Source organism: Hyperolius riggenbachi, chromosome 8, assembly GCF_040937935.1.
Source record: "Hyperolius riggenbachi isolate aHypRig1 chromosome 8, aHypRig1.pri, whole genome shotgun sequence".
NCBI lineage: Eukaryota > Metazoa > Chordata > Amphibia > Anura > Hyperoliidae > Hyperolius > Hyperolius riggenbachi.
The window spans coordinates 275,758,161-275,774,881 of NC_090653.1; the positions used below are offsets into that span (position 1 = coordinate 275,758,161).

Below are 16,721 nucleotides of genomic sequence, written 5' to 3' on the forward strand. Positions count from 1 at the left end.
GGCGGTAATCCCGAGCTGAGCTCGGGGTATGCCGCCGGAGGTCGCCGCTCAGGCCCTGCTGGGCCGATTTTCAATCTGAAAAAAGCAGCACACGCAGCCGGCACTTTGCCAGCCGCGTGTGCTGCCCGATCGCCGCCACTCCGCGGCGATCCGCCGCGTGCAGCGGCGAAAGAGGGTCCCCCCAGCCGCCCGAGCCCAGTGCAGCCGGAACAAACAGTTCCGGCCGGCGCTAGGGGCTGGATCGGGCGGCTCTGACGTCAGGACGTCGACTGACGTCCATGACGTCACTCCGCTCGTCGCCATGGCGACGAGGAAAGCGAAACAAGATAGGCCGCTCATTGCGGCCTATCTTGTTACTTTCGATTGCCGGAGGCGATCGAAAGTACGCTTCCGGAGCGCCCTCTAGTGGGCTTTCATGCAGCCAACTTTCAGTTGGCTGCATGAAATAGTTTTTTTTTAATTTAAAAAAAACCCTCCCGCAGCCTCCCTGGCGATTTTAATAGAACGCCAGGGAGGTTAAAGGGATACTGTAGGGGGTTGGGGGAAAATGAGTTGAACTTACCCGGGGCTTCTAACGGTCCCCGCAGACATCCTGTGCCCACGCAGCCTTTCACCGATGCTCCGGCCCCGCCTCCGGTTCACTTCTACAATTTCAGACTTTAAAGTCTGAAAACCACTGCGCCTGCATTGCTGTGTCCTTGTTCCCGCTGATGTCACCAGGAGCGTACTGCGCAGACACAGACCATACTAGGCCTGCGTAGTACGCTCCTGGTGACATCAGCGGGATCGAGGACACGGCAACGCAGGCGCAGTGGTTTTCAGACTTTAAAATCTGAAATTCCAGAAGTGAACGGGAGGCGGGGCCGGAGCATTGGGGAGTGGCTGCGTGGGCACAGGATGTCTGTGGGGGACCATTAGAAGCCCCGGGTAAGTTCAACTCATTTTCCCCTGACCCCCCTACAGTATCCCTTTAAAGAGAAACTGTAACCAAGAATTTAACTTCATCCAAATCGGTAGCTGATACCCACTTTCCCATGACAAATATATTCCTTTTCTCAAATGGATCATCAGGGGGCTCTGTATGGTTAATTTTGTCTCCGACAGTGTGATGCCAGCTCCTCACAGCACTGAGGTACTGACATCCCACTGGGGAAGCCTTGTTGCATTCTGGGAAATAACAGCTGTTTAAAACTGCTAAAAAAGCAAGCAGCATCTCCTTCCCGTGACCTCACCTGCCAGCAGTAAAAATGTCACCACGTAATAAATGTCTGAATGTAAAAGGGAGCAGAAAGATTTTACAATGAGCAAACACTGACTAAATCATTTATACATAATTATTGTAAAAATTAAGCACTTTTTTTTATTACATTATTTTTTACTGGAGTTCCTCTTTAAGTGCAGAGGCGTAGCTATGGAGGCGCAAGAGGTACATATGTCCGCGGGCGCAACACTGTGAGGGCGCACAGCATGGCCACCGCACTCCCATGTTGGGGAGAGGTGACTCGCTGGCTGCCCGAAGTGCCCCCGCCTCTCACGCTCTCTCAGCAGTGGAGTATAGAAGCATTAACGGCAGAAAAAGGGGACCACATCCAGGGTCGGACTGTGCCACAGTAGTACAGTTTTTTCCCTCGGTGGGCCCCCCCTCCAGGTCTCTGGTGCCCCCTCTCTCCTTGTCTGACAGAGCTCCAATTGCTGCCTGCAGCACAAAAATTCTCTTCTCAGTGCTGTAACCACTCATGCTGAGAGCAGTGGCGTAGCTAAGGAGCTGTGGGCCCCGATGCAAGTTTTACAATGGGGCCCCCCAAGCACTCTATACATAACAATTGATATGACGCACCAAAACCTGCCAATGGCAACTACAGTGCAAGAAAGGGGATGGGAAATAGCTTGTTAATGATTACCACTGTTCAAAGTATCTATAGAAGTGATTATTATGAGCACAGGACCAATAAAGAGGTAATACTGTAGTTGAGGGAGGGCCCTTCGGGGCCCCTTTGGCCCAAGGGCCCCGATGCGGTCGCAACCTTTGCAAAGTAGGACATTACTTTATATTGAAGGAGAGGACTCTGTGCAAAGTTTTGCTGGGCAGCAGTGTCTCTGAATTACAATGCTGCTAAGATCATGTACATTTGGCCCTGTCCATAATACATCATGACCACGCCCACCTTCCGGCGCATGGTCACGCCCTTTTTTCACCGCAATCATGGAATGTGTGGGCCCCAGGTTGAAATTTCTTTGGTGGGCCCCCAGTGTCCCAGTCCGACCCTGACCACATCCGAATATGTATAGGAAGAACAGCTGGCCATCTATAGGAAGAAAAGGGGGCACATCTGGCTATCTGAACAGTGGAAGGGGGCACATTTGGCCATCTAAATGGGGGGAAGGGGGCACATCAGGCTATCTAAACACCATTTTGTACATTTGGCTCCACCCATGACTACGCCCACATTCTGATGTATGACCATTCTGATGTATTTTGTGGAGAGGGGATGCAAAAACTGTCTTTGTCCTTGGGCGCTGAAAAACCTAGCTACGCCTCTGCTTAAGTGGGGTCGCTCTGGCTGTGTAAATATTTTTGGGTGGATATGTTATACTATTTATGTTCTTTAAAGCACACTTGAAGCGAGAGAGATGTGGAGGCTGCCATATTTATTTACTTTTAAACAGTACCAGTTGCTTGGCTGTCCTGGTAATTTTTTATGAATCAGCAGTATCTAAATCACACCTGAAACCAGCATGTGGCTACTCCAGTCAAACTTCAGTCAGATATCCGCATTCTTGTTCAGGGTCTGTAGCTAGAAATAATAAGGCGCGTACACACGCCGTACTTTTACAAGCAACGGGTCGCAAGGCGAATCAGTCAAAGACAGTCTTATCAGTCTGCCGACAGCTTTTCAGCAAGGCTTGGTGTACAGAGGCGCCAGAGTAGAATACAAATGTTTAAAAACAGTCTAAAAGAGGGGGATGTTCAGGTGGACTTACCTCCCTCAAAAATATAGAACTCAATTGAGTCACAATATATCAATACAAAAAAACGTTTTATTTAACTCCACTTAGTGCAACGCGTTTCGCAGGTGTGGTCCTGCTTCATCAGGCAAACAGGAGCATGGACGTATCTATTAAGAGGCACCCGTGGGCCGGTGCCATGGGCGGGTCCTCGGGGGGGGCGGCCACCTGTAGTTCATTTATTCTTTTTTTTTTTTTTTTTTTTTTCATTTTAAATTTCTTATTTATTTTTTTTTTTACCTTTTTTTTTTTTGGGGGGGGGGGGGGGGGGGGGGGGTTGGGGGGAGCTGCGGAGAGCGCACCGACAGATGGAGGGGAACTCGCTCACCCCCGCCCTCCAGCAGAGTGGCAGCGGCCGGCCAGGACGTGATCCTGAACTCTGCATGCCGCCGCCTGGTCTAGTGACGTCACCAGACCAGGCGGCGGAGTGCAGAGTTCAGGATCACGTCCTGACCAACCGCTGCCACAGTCACTCACTCTGCTGGAGGGCGGGGGCGAGTCATGAAAAGCCCGGGAGTCGGGACACACGCGAAGGAGCCGCTGGAGCCCAGCTACCCAGCCCTGCCAGGTACCCAGCCAGCCCTGAGCCCCCTGCCCACCACATGCCCAGCCAGCCTGCTGCCCACATGCCCAGCCAGGTAGCCAGCCCGCATGCCCAGCCAGGTAGCCAGCCCGCATGCCCCGCCAGGTACCCAGCCCGCATGCCCCGCCAGGTAGCCAGCCCGCATGCCCAGCCAGGTAGCCAGCCTGCATGCCCCGCCAGGTACCCAGCCCGCATGCCCAACCAGCCAGCTCGCATGCCCAGCCAGGTACCCAGCCCGCATGCCCCGCCAGGTACCCAGCCCGCATGCCCCGCCAGGTACCCAGCCCGCATGCCCAACCAGCCAGCCCGCATGCCCCGCCAGGTACCCAGCCCGCATGCCCAACCAGCCAGCCCGCATGCCCAGCCAGGTACCCAGCCCGCATGCCCAGCCAGGTACCCAGCCAGCCCGCATGCCCAGCCAGGTACCCAGCCAGCCCGCATGCCCAACCAGGTACCCAGCCAGCACGCATGCCCAGCCAGGTACCCAGCCAGCCCGCATGCCCAGCCAGGTACCCAGCCAGCCCACTGCCAGCATGCCCAGCCAGCCAGGTACCCAGCCAGCCCGCATGCCCAGCCAGGTACCCAGCCAGCCCACATGCCCAGCCAGGTACCCAGCCAGCCCGCATGCCCAGCCAGGTACCCAGCCAGCCCGCATGCCCAGCCAGGTACCCAGCCAGCCCGCATGCTCAGCCAGGTACCCAGCCAGCCCGCATGCCCAGCCAGGTACCCAGCCAGCCCACAGCCCGCATGCCCAGCCAGGTACCCAGCCAGCCCGCATGCCCAGCCAGGTACCCAGCCAGCCCGCATGCCCAGCCAGGTACCCAGCCAGCCTGCATGCCCAGCCAGGTACCCAGCCAGCCTGCATGCCCAGCCAGGTACCCAGCCAGCCCGCATGCCCAGCCAGGTACCCAGCCAGCCCGCATGCCCAGCCAGGTACCCAGCCAGCCCACTGCCAGCATGCCCAGCCAGCCAGGTACCCAGCCAGCCCGCATGCCCAGCCAGGTACCCAGCCAGCCCACATGCCCAGCCAGGTACCCAGCCAGCCCGCATGCTCAGCCAGGTACCCAGCCAGCCCGCATGCTCAGCCAGGTACCCAGCCCGCATGCCCCGCCAGGTACCCAGCCCGCATGCCCAACCAGCCAGCCCGCATGCCCCGCCAGGTACCCAGCCCGCATGCCCAACCAGCCAGCCCGCATGCCCAGCCAGGTACCCAGCCCGCATGCCCAGCCAGGTACCCAGCCAGCCCGCATGCCCAGCCAGGTACCCAGCCAGCCCGCATGCCCAGCCAGGTACCCAGCCAGCCCGCATGCCCAACCAGGTACCCAGCCAGCACGCATGCCCAGCCAGGTACCCAGCCAGCCCGCATGCCCAGCCAGGTACCCAGCCAGCCCACTGCCAGCATGCCCAGCCAGCCAGGTACCCAGCCAGCCCGCATGCCCAGCCAGGTACCCAGCCAGCCCGCATGCCCAGCCAGGTACCCAGCCAGCCCACATGCCCAGCCAGGTACCCAGCCAGCCCGCATGCCCAGCCAGGTACCCAGCCAGCCCGCATGCCCAGCCAGGTACCCAGCCAGCCCGCATGCTCAGCCAGGTACCCAGCCAGCCCGCATGCCCAGCCAGGTACCCAGCCAGCCCACAGCCCGCATGCCCAGCCAGGTACCCAGCCAGCCCGCATGCCCAGCCAGGTACCCAGCCAGCCCGCATGCCCAGCCAGGTACCCAGCCAGCCTGCATGCCCAGCCAGGTACCCAGCCAGCCTGCATGCCCAGCCAGGTACCCAGCCAGCCCGCATGCCCAGCCAGGTACCCAGCCAGCCCGCATGCCCAGCCAGGTACCCAGCCAGCCCACTGCCAGCATGCCCAGCCAGCCAGGTACCCAGCCAGCCCGCATGCCCAGCCAGGTACCCAGCCAGCCCACATGCCCAGCCAGGTACCCAGCCAGCCCGCATGCTCAGCCAGGTACCCAGCCAGCCCGCATGCTCAGCCAGGTACCCAGCCAGCCCGCATGCTCAGCCAGGTACCCAGCCAGCCCGCATGCCCAGCCAGGTACCCAGCCAGCCCACAGCCCGTATGCCCAGCCAGGTACCCAGCCAGCCCGCATGCCCAGCCAGGTACCCCAGCCAGCCCGCATGCCCAGCCAGGTACCCAGCCAGCCCGCATGCCCAGCCAGGTACCCAGCCAGCCCGCATGCCCAGCCAGGTACCCAGCCAGCCTGCATGCCCAGCCAGGTACCCAGCCAGCCCGCATGCCCAACCAGGTACCCAGCCAGCCCGCATGCCCAGCCAGGTACCCAGCCAGCCCGCATGCCCAACCAGGTACCCAGCCAGCCCGCATGCCCAGCCAGGTACCCAGCCAGCCCGCATGCCCAGCCAGGTACCCAGCCAGCCCACTGCCAGCATGCCCAGCCAGGTACCCAGCCAGCCCGCATGCCCAGCCAGGTACCCAGCCAGCCCGCATGCCCAACCAGGTACCCAGCCAGCCCGCATGCCCAGCCAGGTACCCAGCCAGCCCGCCTGCTCAGCCAGGTACCCAGCCAGCCCGCATGCCCAGCCAGGTACCCAGCCAGCCCGCATACCCAGCCAGGTACCCAGCCAGGTACCCAGCCAGCCCGCATGCCCAGCCACCCAGCCTGCCCACACGCCCAGCCAGGTACCCAGCCTGCCCACTGCCCGCTCACCCAGCCAGGTACCCAGCCATCCCACTGCCTGCTCACCCAGCCTGCACGCTCGCCCAGCCAGGTACCTGACCCACTGCCCGCTCGCCCAGCCAAGTACCCAGCCAGCCCACTGCTTTCTCACCCAGCTACCCAGCCAGCCCACTGCCCGCTCGCCCAGCCAGGTACTCAGCCAGCCCACTGGTGTTATGCTGCCCACTGTGTGATTTACTGCTGAAATGCTGCCCACATTGTGTTTATTTTTTGCTGAAATGTTGCACTCATTGCGATTATTCTCTGCTGAAATGTTGCACTCATTGCGATTATTTTCTCCTGAAATGTTGCACTCATTGCGATTATTTTCTGGTGAAATGTTGCCCACATTGCGATTATTTTCTGGTGAAATGTTGCCCACATTGCGATTATTCTCTGCTGAAATGTTGCACTCATTGCGATTATTCTCTGCTGAAATGTTGCACTCATTGCGATTATTTTCTGGTGAAATGTTGCCCACATTGCGATAATTCTCTGCTGAAATGTTGTACTCATTGCGATTATTCTCTGCTGAAATGTTGCACTCATTGCGATTATTTTCTGGTGAAATGTTGCCCACATTGCGATAATTCTCTGCTGAAATGTTGCACTCATTGCGATTATTTTATGGTGCAATGCTGCTCACATTGCGACTATTTTATGGTGAAACATTGCTGCATTTATGATTATTTTATGGGGAAACGCTGCCCCATTATGATTATTTGGCACCTATGGGGGGGGGGGGAATCCAAATTTTCACAAGGGGGCTTAGTGATTTCTAGTTATGCCCCTGACTACTACCTAAACTGGGAATACCTATAGACCTGGCTATCTATACTGGGGACACCTATAGTATGTCTACATTTGGACACCTATAGACCTGGCTACTTTATACTGTACTTATACTAATTATTTATATAGCGCCAACATTATGCAGCGCTGTACAGAGTATGTATTGTTTTGTCACTAACTGTCCCACAGAGGAGCTCACAATCTAATCCCTACCATAGTCATATGTGTATGTAAGTATCGTAGTCTAGGGCCAATTTTTAGGGGGAAGCCAATTAACTTATCTGTATCGTATGTTATTGGGATGTGGGAGGAAACCAGAGTGTCTTAAGGAAACCCACACAGACACAGGGAGCACATACAAACTCCTTGCAGATGTTGACCTGGCTGGGATTTGAACCGGGAACCCAGCGCTGCAAGGCGAGAGCGCTAACCACTATTGCACCATGCTGCCATACTACTGTACTATATTGTACTGCCATCTTCAGCAGTACTTCACAGAGTACATAGTCATGTCACTGACTATCCTCTGAGGAGCTTACAATCTAATCCTGCCATAGTCGAATGCCCTACCATATTCTTATGTATTTATATAGCACGGCATCTTCTGCAGAACTTTGCAGAGAACATAGTCATGTTACAGACTTTTCTCAGGGGAGCTCACAATCTAATACCTACCACTATTTTGTGCGAGAGAACACTGGCTAATGTGTGTTTGGGGGGGGGGGGGGGGGCGCATTTCTACTTGCTTTTTTTAGGGTCACTTTACTCATACCCGGGGAGAAAACATGGCCCCACCGACTTTGGGCTGCACTCTTACTAGGAAATTTTAATTGGTCACGCCCACTGCATTCTGTGGCCACGCCCACTTTTCGCCGCGGCGCGCTTCGCGCGCCGCCAACATTCTCCTGCAGGGGGGGGGGGGGGCGCCATAGGTTTGGGGTGCCTAGGGGAGCCCAAACCCTAAATACAGCCCTGAACAGGAGTATAACTCAATGGGTCTAGATGTAGAAGTGAGTCGCTTCTAAAAATACGGCGTGTGAGGCAGAGGATCAGCAGGGCAGCCAGACAGGCACTGTGCATTGTTTAGAATAGAAATATGGCAGCCTCCTTATCCATCTCATTTTAGACGTTCTTTAAACTTTGCCATTTTTTTTCTTTAGGGGACACTGTTTTAGAGGGTATGCCACATTTGTATTGTTACACCCCGTTTGGCCATGCCCACTTTTTACACCTCCCCCTTAGAATGCCAGTGCCCCGGATCGTCTTAAAGCGGACCCAAACCAAACATTTTTTTAATTAAAAATATTTAGTTGCACCACTCTGACACATACAAAGATAAATAAACACTCCTTCAAGCCTATGAGCATTTCAGTGTATGCTTTTCACCCTCCTCTTTGCATAACTAGGGTTATACAGGTGGCAGCCATTAGCAAATTCCTCCTTTGCTGAACACTATCTACTCCACCAGTCTGCTGGATTCTGTCCCGGCAATATGAAAGGAAGGGAGATGTTCCTCCAATAAATGTAAAATATTTTATATTTGTCATCATGCAGCTGAAAAAAGGCTGCTATTTATTATTATAATTTAGAAATAGATTTTATTTCTGCAATCTTGTATTTTTGATTTGGGTCCCACTTTAAGATTCTAAGATTCCCATTAACAATACAGTCTCTCGAGGATTGGTGGTATAATCAATCGAATCAGGTACTGTTAACCACTTAAAGACCCAACCCCCCCTCACCCCCCCCCCCCCCCCCCCCCCCCACCCCGGCACTAGGCTATTTTTTACAATTAAGTGCTCTGCAGCTTTAATAGACGGCTGCAGAGCGATACAACGTAGCAGCCAACCGATCCCTCCCCCCTTCTGCCCACCAACAGAGATTTCTGTTGGTGGGCTCTGATCGCTGCTGCAGGATTTACTTTTTTTAAATTAATTTATTAGTCTTTTTTTTTAAATAAAACTAACTACTTTTTTCCCTCCACTCCTCTACCCCCCCCCCCCCCCCCGGCCCGATGGCCGGTGACAGCGATCATCTCTCATAGGCATCAGCCTAAGACAGAGGATCGCTCTGTGAGCTTCTCCAGGGGACAGCCAATTGACAGGGCTGTCCCCAATACAGCGATGTACAATGTAAACAGACGGCGGCTTCGCTATCTAACAGTCTGCTAGCGGTGATCATTGCTGGTAGACTGATGACGGAGCAGAGCTCTGTCACTCAAGCGGGATGCGCGATCCCCTGTAATCCCCCGCCCCAGGACTTGACGCCTTTCGACGTTAGGTGATCCTGGAGCTACCACCTTCCCGACGCCTATCGGTGTTAGGCGGTCAGTACGGGGTTAACCTCCTGGACGATAATCCCGAGCTGAGCTCGGGATATGTCGCGCAGGAGGATTTCTCAGGCCCTGGTGGGCCGATTTGCATACTATTTTTTTTTTGTTACACGCAGCTAGCACTCTGCTAGCTGCGTGTAACTTCCGATCGCAGCCGCTCGCCGCCGATCCGCCGCTACCCGCCCTGCCGCGCAGCCCCCCCCCCCCCCCAGACCCCTTGCCCAGCCTGGCCAAACAGTGCCAGGCAGCGCTGAGGGGTGGATCGGGACTCCCTCTGACGTCACGACGTCGGTGACGTCATCGCGAGCGTCGCCATGGTGACGGGGAAGCCAAGCAGGAGATCCCGTTCTGAACGGAATCTCCTGCTTGCGCTGATCGCCTGAGGCGATCGAAGGGGGTGGGGGGATGCCGCTGCACAGCGGCTATCATGTAGCTAGCACTACAATGTTTTAAAAAGTGCTGCGCCCCCTCCTGGGCGATGTAATTGTATCGCCCAGAGGGTTAATAGTGCCGATTGATGGCGAATGATCATTCTATTGAACGTTCTGCGATCTGAATTTCAAACCAATTCTTTTAAGGATTCCACTATGATCGATTACGAACAATTATTTGCATGAACAATCGTCAATGATCATTTGGGACCACTAATGGACAAAAATCTCCTAACCAGTCTGGTCAGATTAATGAAATCGATCTGTTTTTCAGTTCAATCCCGTCAATCTGATCGGATTCATTAGGGTCCCAAGCGATGATTTCTGATCGTTCATACAAAGAATCGTTCATAATCGATCATTTGGCAAATTGTATTATTAGTGGCCGCCTTTTGCCTAATTGGACTGCTTATCATTTTCCTATTTGTTGAACCATTGTTTCCAAGCGATGGCAACAATTGGATCAGACAGTTGATCGTCCGGGAAATTGGATCATTAATGGGCACTTTTAGATTCTGCAAGATAGCAGCGGCACTTTTGCAAAAAAAATAAATAAAAATAAAGCCAAAACAGCTGAATTCACCCATAGAAACGAAGTTGTACTGTACACATGAGCTTTTTTTACTTTCTTCAAGAGGCAAACACTGTAATGTCACATTTATCTATCTGGGGGATTAAAGGATTTATTTGATGGTTAAAAAAAAAAAAAAAAAACAACACTTACCTGCAGCTGTCATGTCTTGCGCCGTCCTCCTACGATCAACGGTTCCCCGCCACCGGTCCCGGTCTAATATTTGTCTAACAAGACGAATAGTGCTCGCTCCTGCATGCGTCATCAGGAGCTTACTGCGCAGGCGCAATACGGAGTTTTCTTGAACTGCGACTGCGCAGTAAGCTCCCGATGACGCGCCCGGCCACAGCCGCGCAGCCGCAGTCTAATCAGCCGCATAATTAGACCAGGGAGCAGTACAAGAAAACTTCGTACTGCGCCTGCGCAGTGAGCTCCCAATGACGCATGCAGGAGCAAGCACTATTCGTCTTGTTAGACAAATATTACACCGGGACCAGTGGCGGGGAACTGAGGATCGCAGGAGGACGGCGCGGGACGTGACAGCTGCAGGGGGCTGATAGAAGCCTCAGGTAAGTGTCCATTTTTGTTTTTTTTAACCACTAAAGAACTCCTTTAATTTGCTTTCAGCATAAATTACAATTTGACTGAAAGAACCAGTTCACCACAAACTAAGTTCAGCATTTGTCAGCGACACTTCTATATGGTATTTTCCTCCGGGATGCCGGGGGCTGAGACATCTGCCAGGCCTATGCGTTCACCAATTAGAAGGAATGGCATTTTAAAGAGAATCTGTATTGTTAAAATCGCACAAAAGTAAACATACCAGTGCGTTAGGGGACATCTCCTATTACCCTCTGACACAATTTCGCTGCTCCCCGCCGCATTAAAAGTGGTTAAAAACAGTTTTAAAAAGTTTGTTTATAAACAAACAAAATGGCCACCAAAACAGGAAGTAGGTTGATGTACAGTATGTCCACACATAGAAAATACATCCATACACAAGCAGGCTGTATACACCCTTCCTTTTTAATCTCAAGAGATCATTTGTGTGCTTCTTTCCCCCTGCAGCTATCTTCTACTGAAGTGTCAGGCTGCTCGTTTCTTCCTGCAGAGTGCAGACAGCTTTGCCCTTGTCTGTAATTCCTCAGTATGTGAAAGCCCAGCCAGCTCAGAGGAGGATTTATCCAGCTTGTGAAAGATAAGAGAGAAGAGAGAAGCTGCCCTAATCTAAATAACACACAGCAGTGTGCAGAGAGATGCCTGGAGGGGGGAGATGCATCACAGAACCACAACACTGAAGAACTTGGCAGCCTTCCAGACACAGGCTGACAAGTCTGACAAGAGAGAGATAAGTTGATTTATTACAGAGATGGTGATAGTAGAACGTGCTGCAGTAAGCCAGAGCACATTAGAATAGCTTTTGGAACTTGTAGGATGATAAAAAACAGGATGCAATTTTTGTTACGGAGTCTCTTTAATATTTATTCCAAATGTTTATTGTGGCCTGATTAAATACCCCTGGGCAGACCTTGTTTCTATCTGTGGATCTGCTACTATTTTAGCAGATTTCAGATCAGTCACTTGTAAATTAGCTAGTCAGGCGTTTACAGAAAGAACACTTCTTGAAGTTGAGACTATTGCCCCACTTAGGAAATGCACTAGTCATCCCCATATATGAAATGCAGCAATCGCTCCATTTGTGAAATGCATTAATCACCCCATCTATGAAATGCACCACTCAACCCCACATATGAAATGCAGCAATTACCTCAATTTGTAAATTGCATCAATCAACCCCACAAATGAGATGCAGCAATTACCCAGAGTATGACATATGTCTTACCTGAAACATCCCATCGTAACTCTTTAGAGGGACCTTTTCTCTGAGCCAGACAGGTCCTCTCTCCCCAACTCTCTCCAGCACTGTCTCAGTCACATTATTTTGAGAGACGCTGATGGTCAAGGAGCTGCTGCTGGAGCCATCCAGGAGATAATAGAGCACAAGCTGTAGATAGAGATACAGCACATGAAGCAGGGAAGGTAGGGATGGCCATACCTTTGTATCTGTGGTGATTCTGGACACACTTCCAATTACAAAAATAGGTACCAAAGTCAGCCTGCCAGAGCACCACTCAGACTTCACATAGTAGTGACCAGCAGACTCAGAGTCAAAGATCCCAAAAAATCTTCTTGCTTTATTTAGATTTTTGGGGGCAAAAGCTAAGGTGACAAGTGAAAAAAAAGCCAGGAACTAAGGCCGGAAACCCACAGGAATCGCTGTAGCGCCTTAAAATTGCTGCAGAGCTGTGTGGAGCGATTCCTAGCGTGATTGCGCTTTCGATTCTCCGATGCTTTGAAGCAAAGTACAGTAAGTTGTACAGTGCTTCTGATTAGCGATGCACTTCCATCCGTAGCCCCGCCCCCTAAAGGAAGAGGTCATAGGTGCTTCTCTACCAATCAGTCACAGAGCTACGGACGGATGTCATCAGCTATTCCTGATCACTGCTGTCGTTCGTTTCCACCACAATCCCACCGTTCAATGATTGGTGAATGGGACAGCCTGTTCCCAAACCCGATCACAGTCCCTGTGATGAATGAAAGCCGACGTCAGCGAGACATTGGCATCCTCTATAAAAGAAAACCTAACTGTCCCTGCGTCATCCTCTTTTCCGGTCTGTGTGTCTCTGGGTTTTTTTGTACTGTGCATGTGCACAGTACAGTCAACCGTTGGGACAGGAGGACGGGCCAGGGAGCAGGGCGGGCGGGTGAGCGCGCGGCGGACGGGTGCGCGCATGCGCACTAACATGCAGCGGCGGTATCACTACCTAGAGCCCATTTTTAAACGGGCTTAGGTAGACTAGTTCATTTATAAAGTGAAAGTAAACAGATAGACTTGCTATTTTCCGAATACAGTTTACAGTACTTGGGAAATTAGTGTAGTGCCATCTTGTGACCAAAAAGGAAAAATGTACACACACACACTATTATTAAGAAAAATACATGTATTTTGTATTATTTTTTAACCCCTTTTACCCCTACCCTAAGGCTACTTACACACCAAGACGTTGCGTTTTAGGGGACGTTATGGTCGCATAACGTGCCCCTAACGCAACGTATGGTGATGCGGGAGAGGACGGTAGAGTGAGCCGCGTTAGGCGGCTCTATCCGCATAAGGTCTCCCAGGGTGGCGATGATTGGCCGGTGGGACCACGTGATGCGGAGCGAGACACTCCGCATCACGTGGTCCCGCCGGCCAATCAGCGGCCGCCAGTGCAGTGCATGTTAAGTAGCCATGTGCGCGGCTACTGTAGCGGCATCTCCCCGCCTCCTCTCAGCCACCCACTGAGCATGTGCAAACAGTCTAACGCGGCTAAAGCCACTAGAACGCACAGCATGCTGCACTTTCACTACAACGTGCAGCGTTACATGTAACGCAACGTGGACAGTGTGAACAGCCCACTTGTGTTACATTGCTGTACATTGGGGGAGCGTTACAGGCTGCACTAACGTGCGTCTGTAACGTCCCTGTGTGGAAGCAGCCTAAAGTTGCCAAAATAAAATGTTTATTAAAAAAAATTACATCATTTAAAAAAATACATAAATAGTTACTTTATGGACTTTTTAATATGTATGTCATGAGGGTATAATACTATTATTTTTGTTAATAAAGGCTTGCAATTGTTGATATAGTATACAAAAAAACCACTAAACGAAAAAAATACACCTTTATTTCCAAATAAAATATTATCGACATACATTGTACTAGGGATACAATTTAAATGTTGTAATAACCGGGACAAATGGGCAAATAAAACGTGTGGGTTTTATCTAACGTAACACATTTTATTTTATAACTATAATGGCTGAAACTGAGAAATAATGTTTTTTTTTTCATTTTTTTGTTATTATTCACTTTAAAATGTATATAAGATAAAATAATTCTTAGCAAAAAGTACCACCCTAAGAAAGCCTCATTTGTGGTAAATAAAACAAAATATCGATAATTTCAATATGATAATTAACGATAAAGCTATTGGCGAATGAATGGAAGGAGCAAGATGTGAAAATTGCTCTGGTTTTTAAAGTGAATGGGAACCCAAAATCAAAGGGGCACTACAGCGAAAAACTGTAAAATGTAAAATATGTGCAAACATACAAATAAGAAGTACATTTTTTCTAGAGTAAAATGAGCCATAAATTACTTTTCTCCTATGTTGTTGTCACTTACAGTAGGCAGTAGAAATCTGACAGAAGTGACAGGTTTTAGACTAGTCCATCTCTTTATAGGGGATTCTCAGGGATATATTTATTTACAAAAGCACTTTGCATCATTGTTTAAATCCTCTTTCGGGAATATCTTTATAAAGAATGAAAGCCATGCTGAGAATCCCCTATGAAGAGATGGACTAGTCCAAAACCTGTCACTTCTGTCAGATTTCTACTGCCTACTGTAAGTGACAGCAACATAGGAGAAAAGTAATTTATAGCTCATTTTACTCTGGAAAAAATGTACTTCTTATTTGTATATGTTTGCACGTATTTTAAATTTTACAGTTTTCCACTGTAATGCCCCTTTAAATAAAAAAGTCCGATACTCACCTAAGGAGAGGGAGGCTCTGGGTTCCATAGAGCATTCCCTCTCCTCTCCCGGTCCCCGCTGTTGCGCTGGCTCCCCCGTAGCGGTATTCGACCGTTTCGGTCAAATACCGCTGTTTCCCAGCCAAAGGGAGACTTCGGAAATGCTTTGGGAGCCCTAGTCCTCCCGAAGACGGGCCGCTCTACACTGCGCACGCGCGAGCGCCCTCTATGACACACTCGCACGTGCGCAGTATGAAGCCGCCTGTCTTTGGGAGGACTCGGCTCCCGAAGACTTCCGAAGTCCCCTCGGCGGGGGATGTGAATGGGGGAGCCAGCGCAGCACCGAGGGCACCAGGAGAGGAGAGGGAAGGCTCATTAGGACCGAGCCTTCCCTCTCCTTAGGTGAGTATCTGCCTTTTTTTAACTTCATTATGGATTCCCATTAGCTTTAAGGAGAATAAAACCTGTGGTTGGAAAGTGGGTAAATACCAATATTTTACTATCGTGATGGGCGCTGAGCTGGGTACTGGGCGCCCAAATTTCCATGCACCTTTTTTTGATGTAGGCGTCAGTAAAGGAGTGTGCTATTTTGGTGGGGTGTCACTTACGAAGCATTCCTTAGTGCTGTCCCTCAGCAGTACGGGGCTGGTCAGGCTGCTCGGTGTTGTATTGTTCTGCAAAGCACGCAAGAAGTAACCTGAAACATAATAAGGAAATAAAATGGAAGAATCACCTTTTTGTGCATTTAATACATCAAAAGTCTCTAAATTAATCTAATTTTATTATTTCACTTTGCACAGTGGAATGACCTGTGGAATGGGCCTTTATGTTGATTTCTGTTGGTAGGCCCAGTTCTGCAGGAATTCACAGTGAAACTGAGAGGAAAATGAGAGTTCTACCTGATTTCTTGTTTGCAGTGTGATCTCGGCCAGGTTTGGAGCTGAATCCATTGACTCTTTCCCATGTGGACGTCCACTTGCAGGAATCGCTCTCGAAGCTGCAGGAGGTGTACTCACCTGCAATGGGAACAACAGGAAATGCAGGATGCATCAGCTTTCTACATGAAAGAGCGCTAAGGAACAATAATCACAGCCCATTCCAGTCAAATTATCCCCTTAAACAGAACCTGAAGTGAGAGAGATATGGAGGCTGCCATATTTATTTCGTTTTAAACAATACCAGTTGCCTGGCTTCCCTGCTGATCTTCTGCCTCTGATACTTTTAGTCATAGACCCTGAACAAGCATATATGTCTGACTGAAGCCTGACTGAATTAGCTGTTTGTTTCAGGTGTGTGATTCAGACACTACTGCAGCCAAAGACATTAGCAGGGCTGCCAGGCAACAGGTTGTTGTTTAACAGGATATACATATGGAAGCCTCCATAGCTCTCATTTCAGGTGTAGAGATGATCAAAGCTATGCAAATTATTCCGAGTTGATGCAAATTTTATTAGGGAGAAAAACGTTTTATAAAAAATAATACCTTTCAATGACTAACTGATAGAGTTACGGTACATTATACAAGCTTTCTGGGATCTAGTCCCCTTCTTCAGGCATATTTCCAGATGTTAGCTGAAGTAAAACACTGATGCAAGTAAACAATAAACATGAAGATGACAGTTGTGCTGGTTACTGTTTATCCGTTAGGTGTCAGGTGATCAGAAGGCTGGAGAGAGTGAGTTCTAATCACCTGACACCCAACGGATAAACAGTAACCAGCACAACTGCCATCGAGTTTACTATTT

The 16,721-nt window shown here is 50.7% G+C and overlaps 1 protein-coding gene across 1 annotated transcript in view; it reads right to left on the reverse strand.

The window, feature by feature from the left end:
* The window catches only part of MAMDC4 (MAM domain containing 4), a 138,309-nt gene that overhangs the window by 76,820 nt on the left and 44,768 nt on the right, over nucleotides 1-16,721 (reverse strand). The window contains exons 8-10 of the mRNA XM_068248950.1: nucleotides 15,876-15,992; nucleotides 15,585-15,673; nucleotides 12,242-12,403 (exon numbers count right to left, since the gene is read on the reverse strand). Coding sequence (XP_068105051.1) covers nucleotides 12,242-12,403; nucleotides 15,585-15,673; nucleotides 15,876-15,992 — 368 coding nt within the window. The remainder of the gene's footprint in view (nucleotides 1-12,241; nucleotides 12,404-15,584; nucleotides 15,674-15,875; nucleotides 15,993-16,721) is intronic.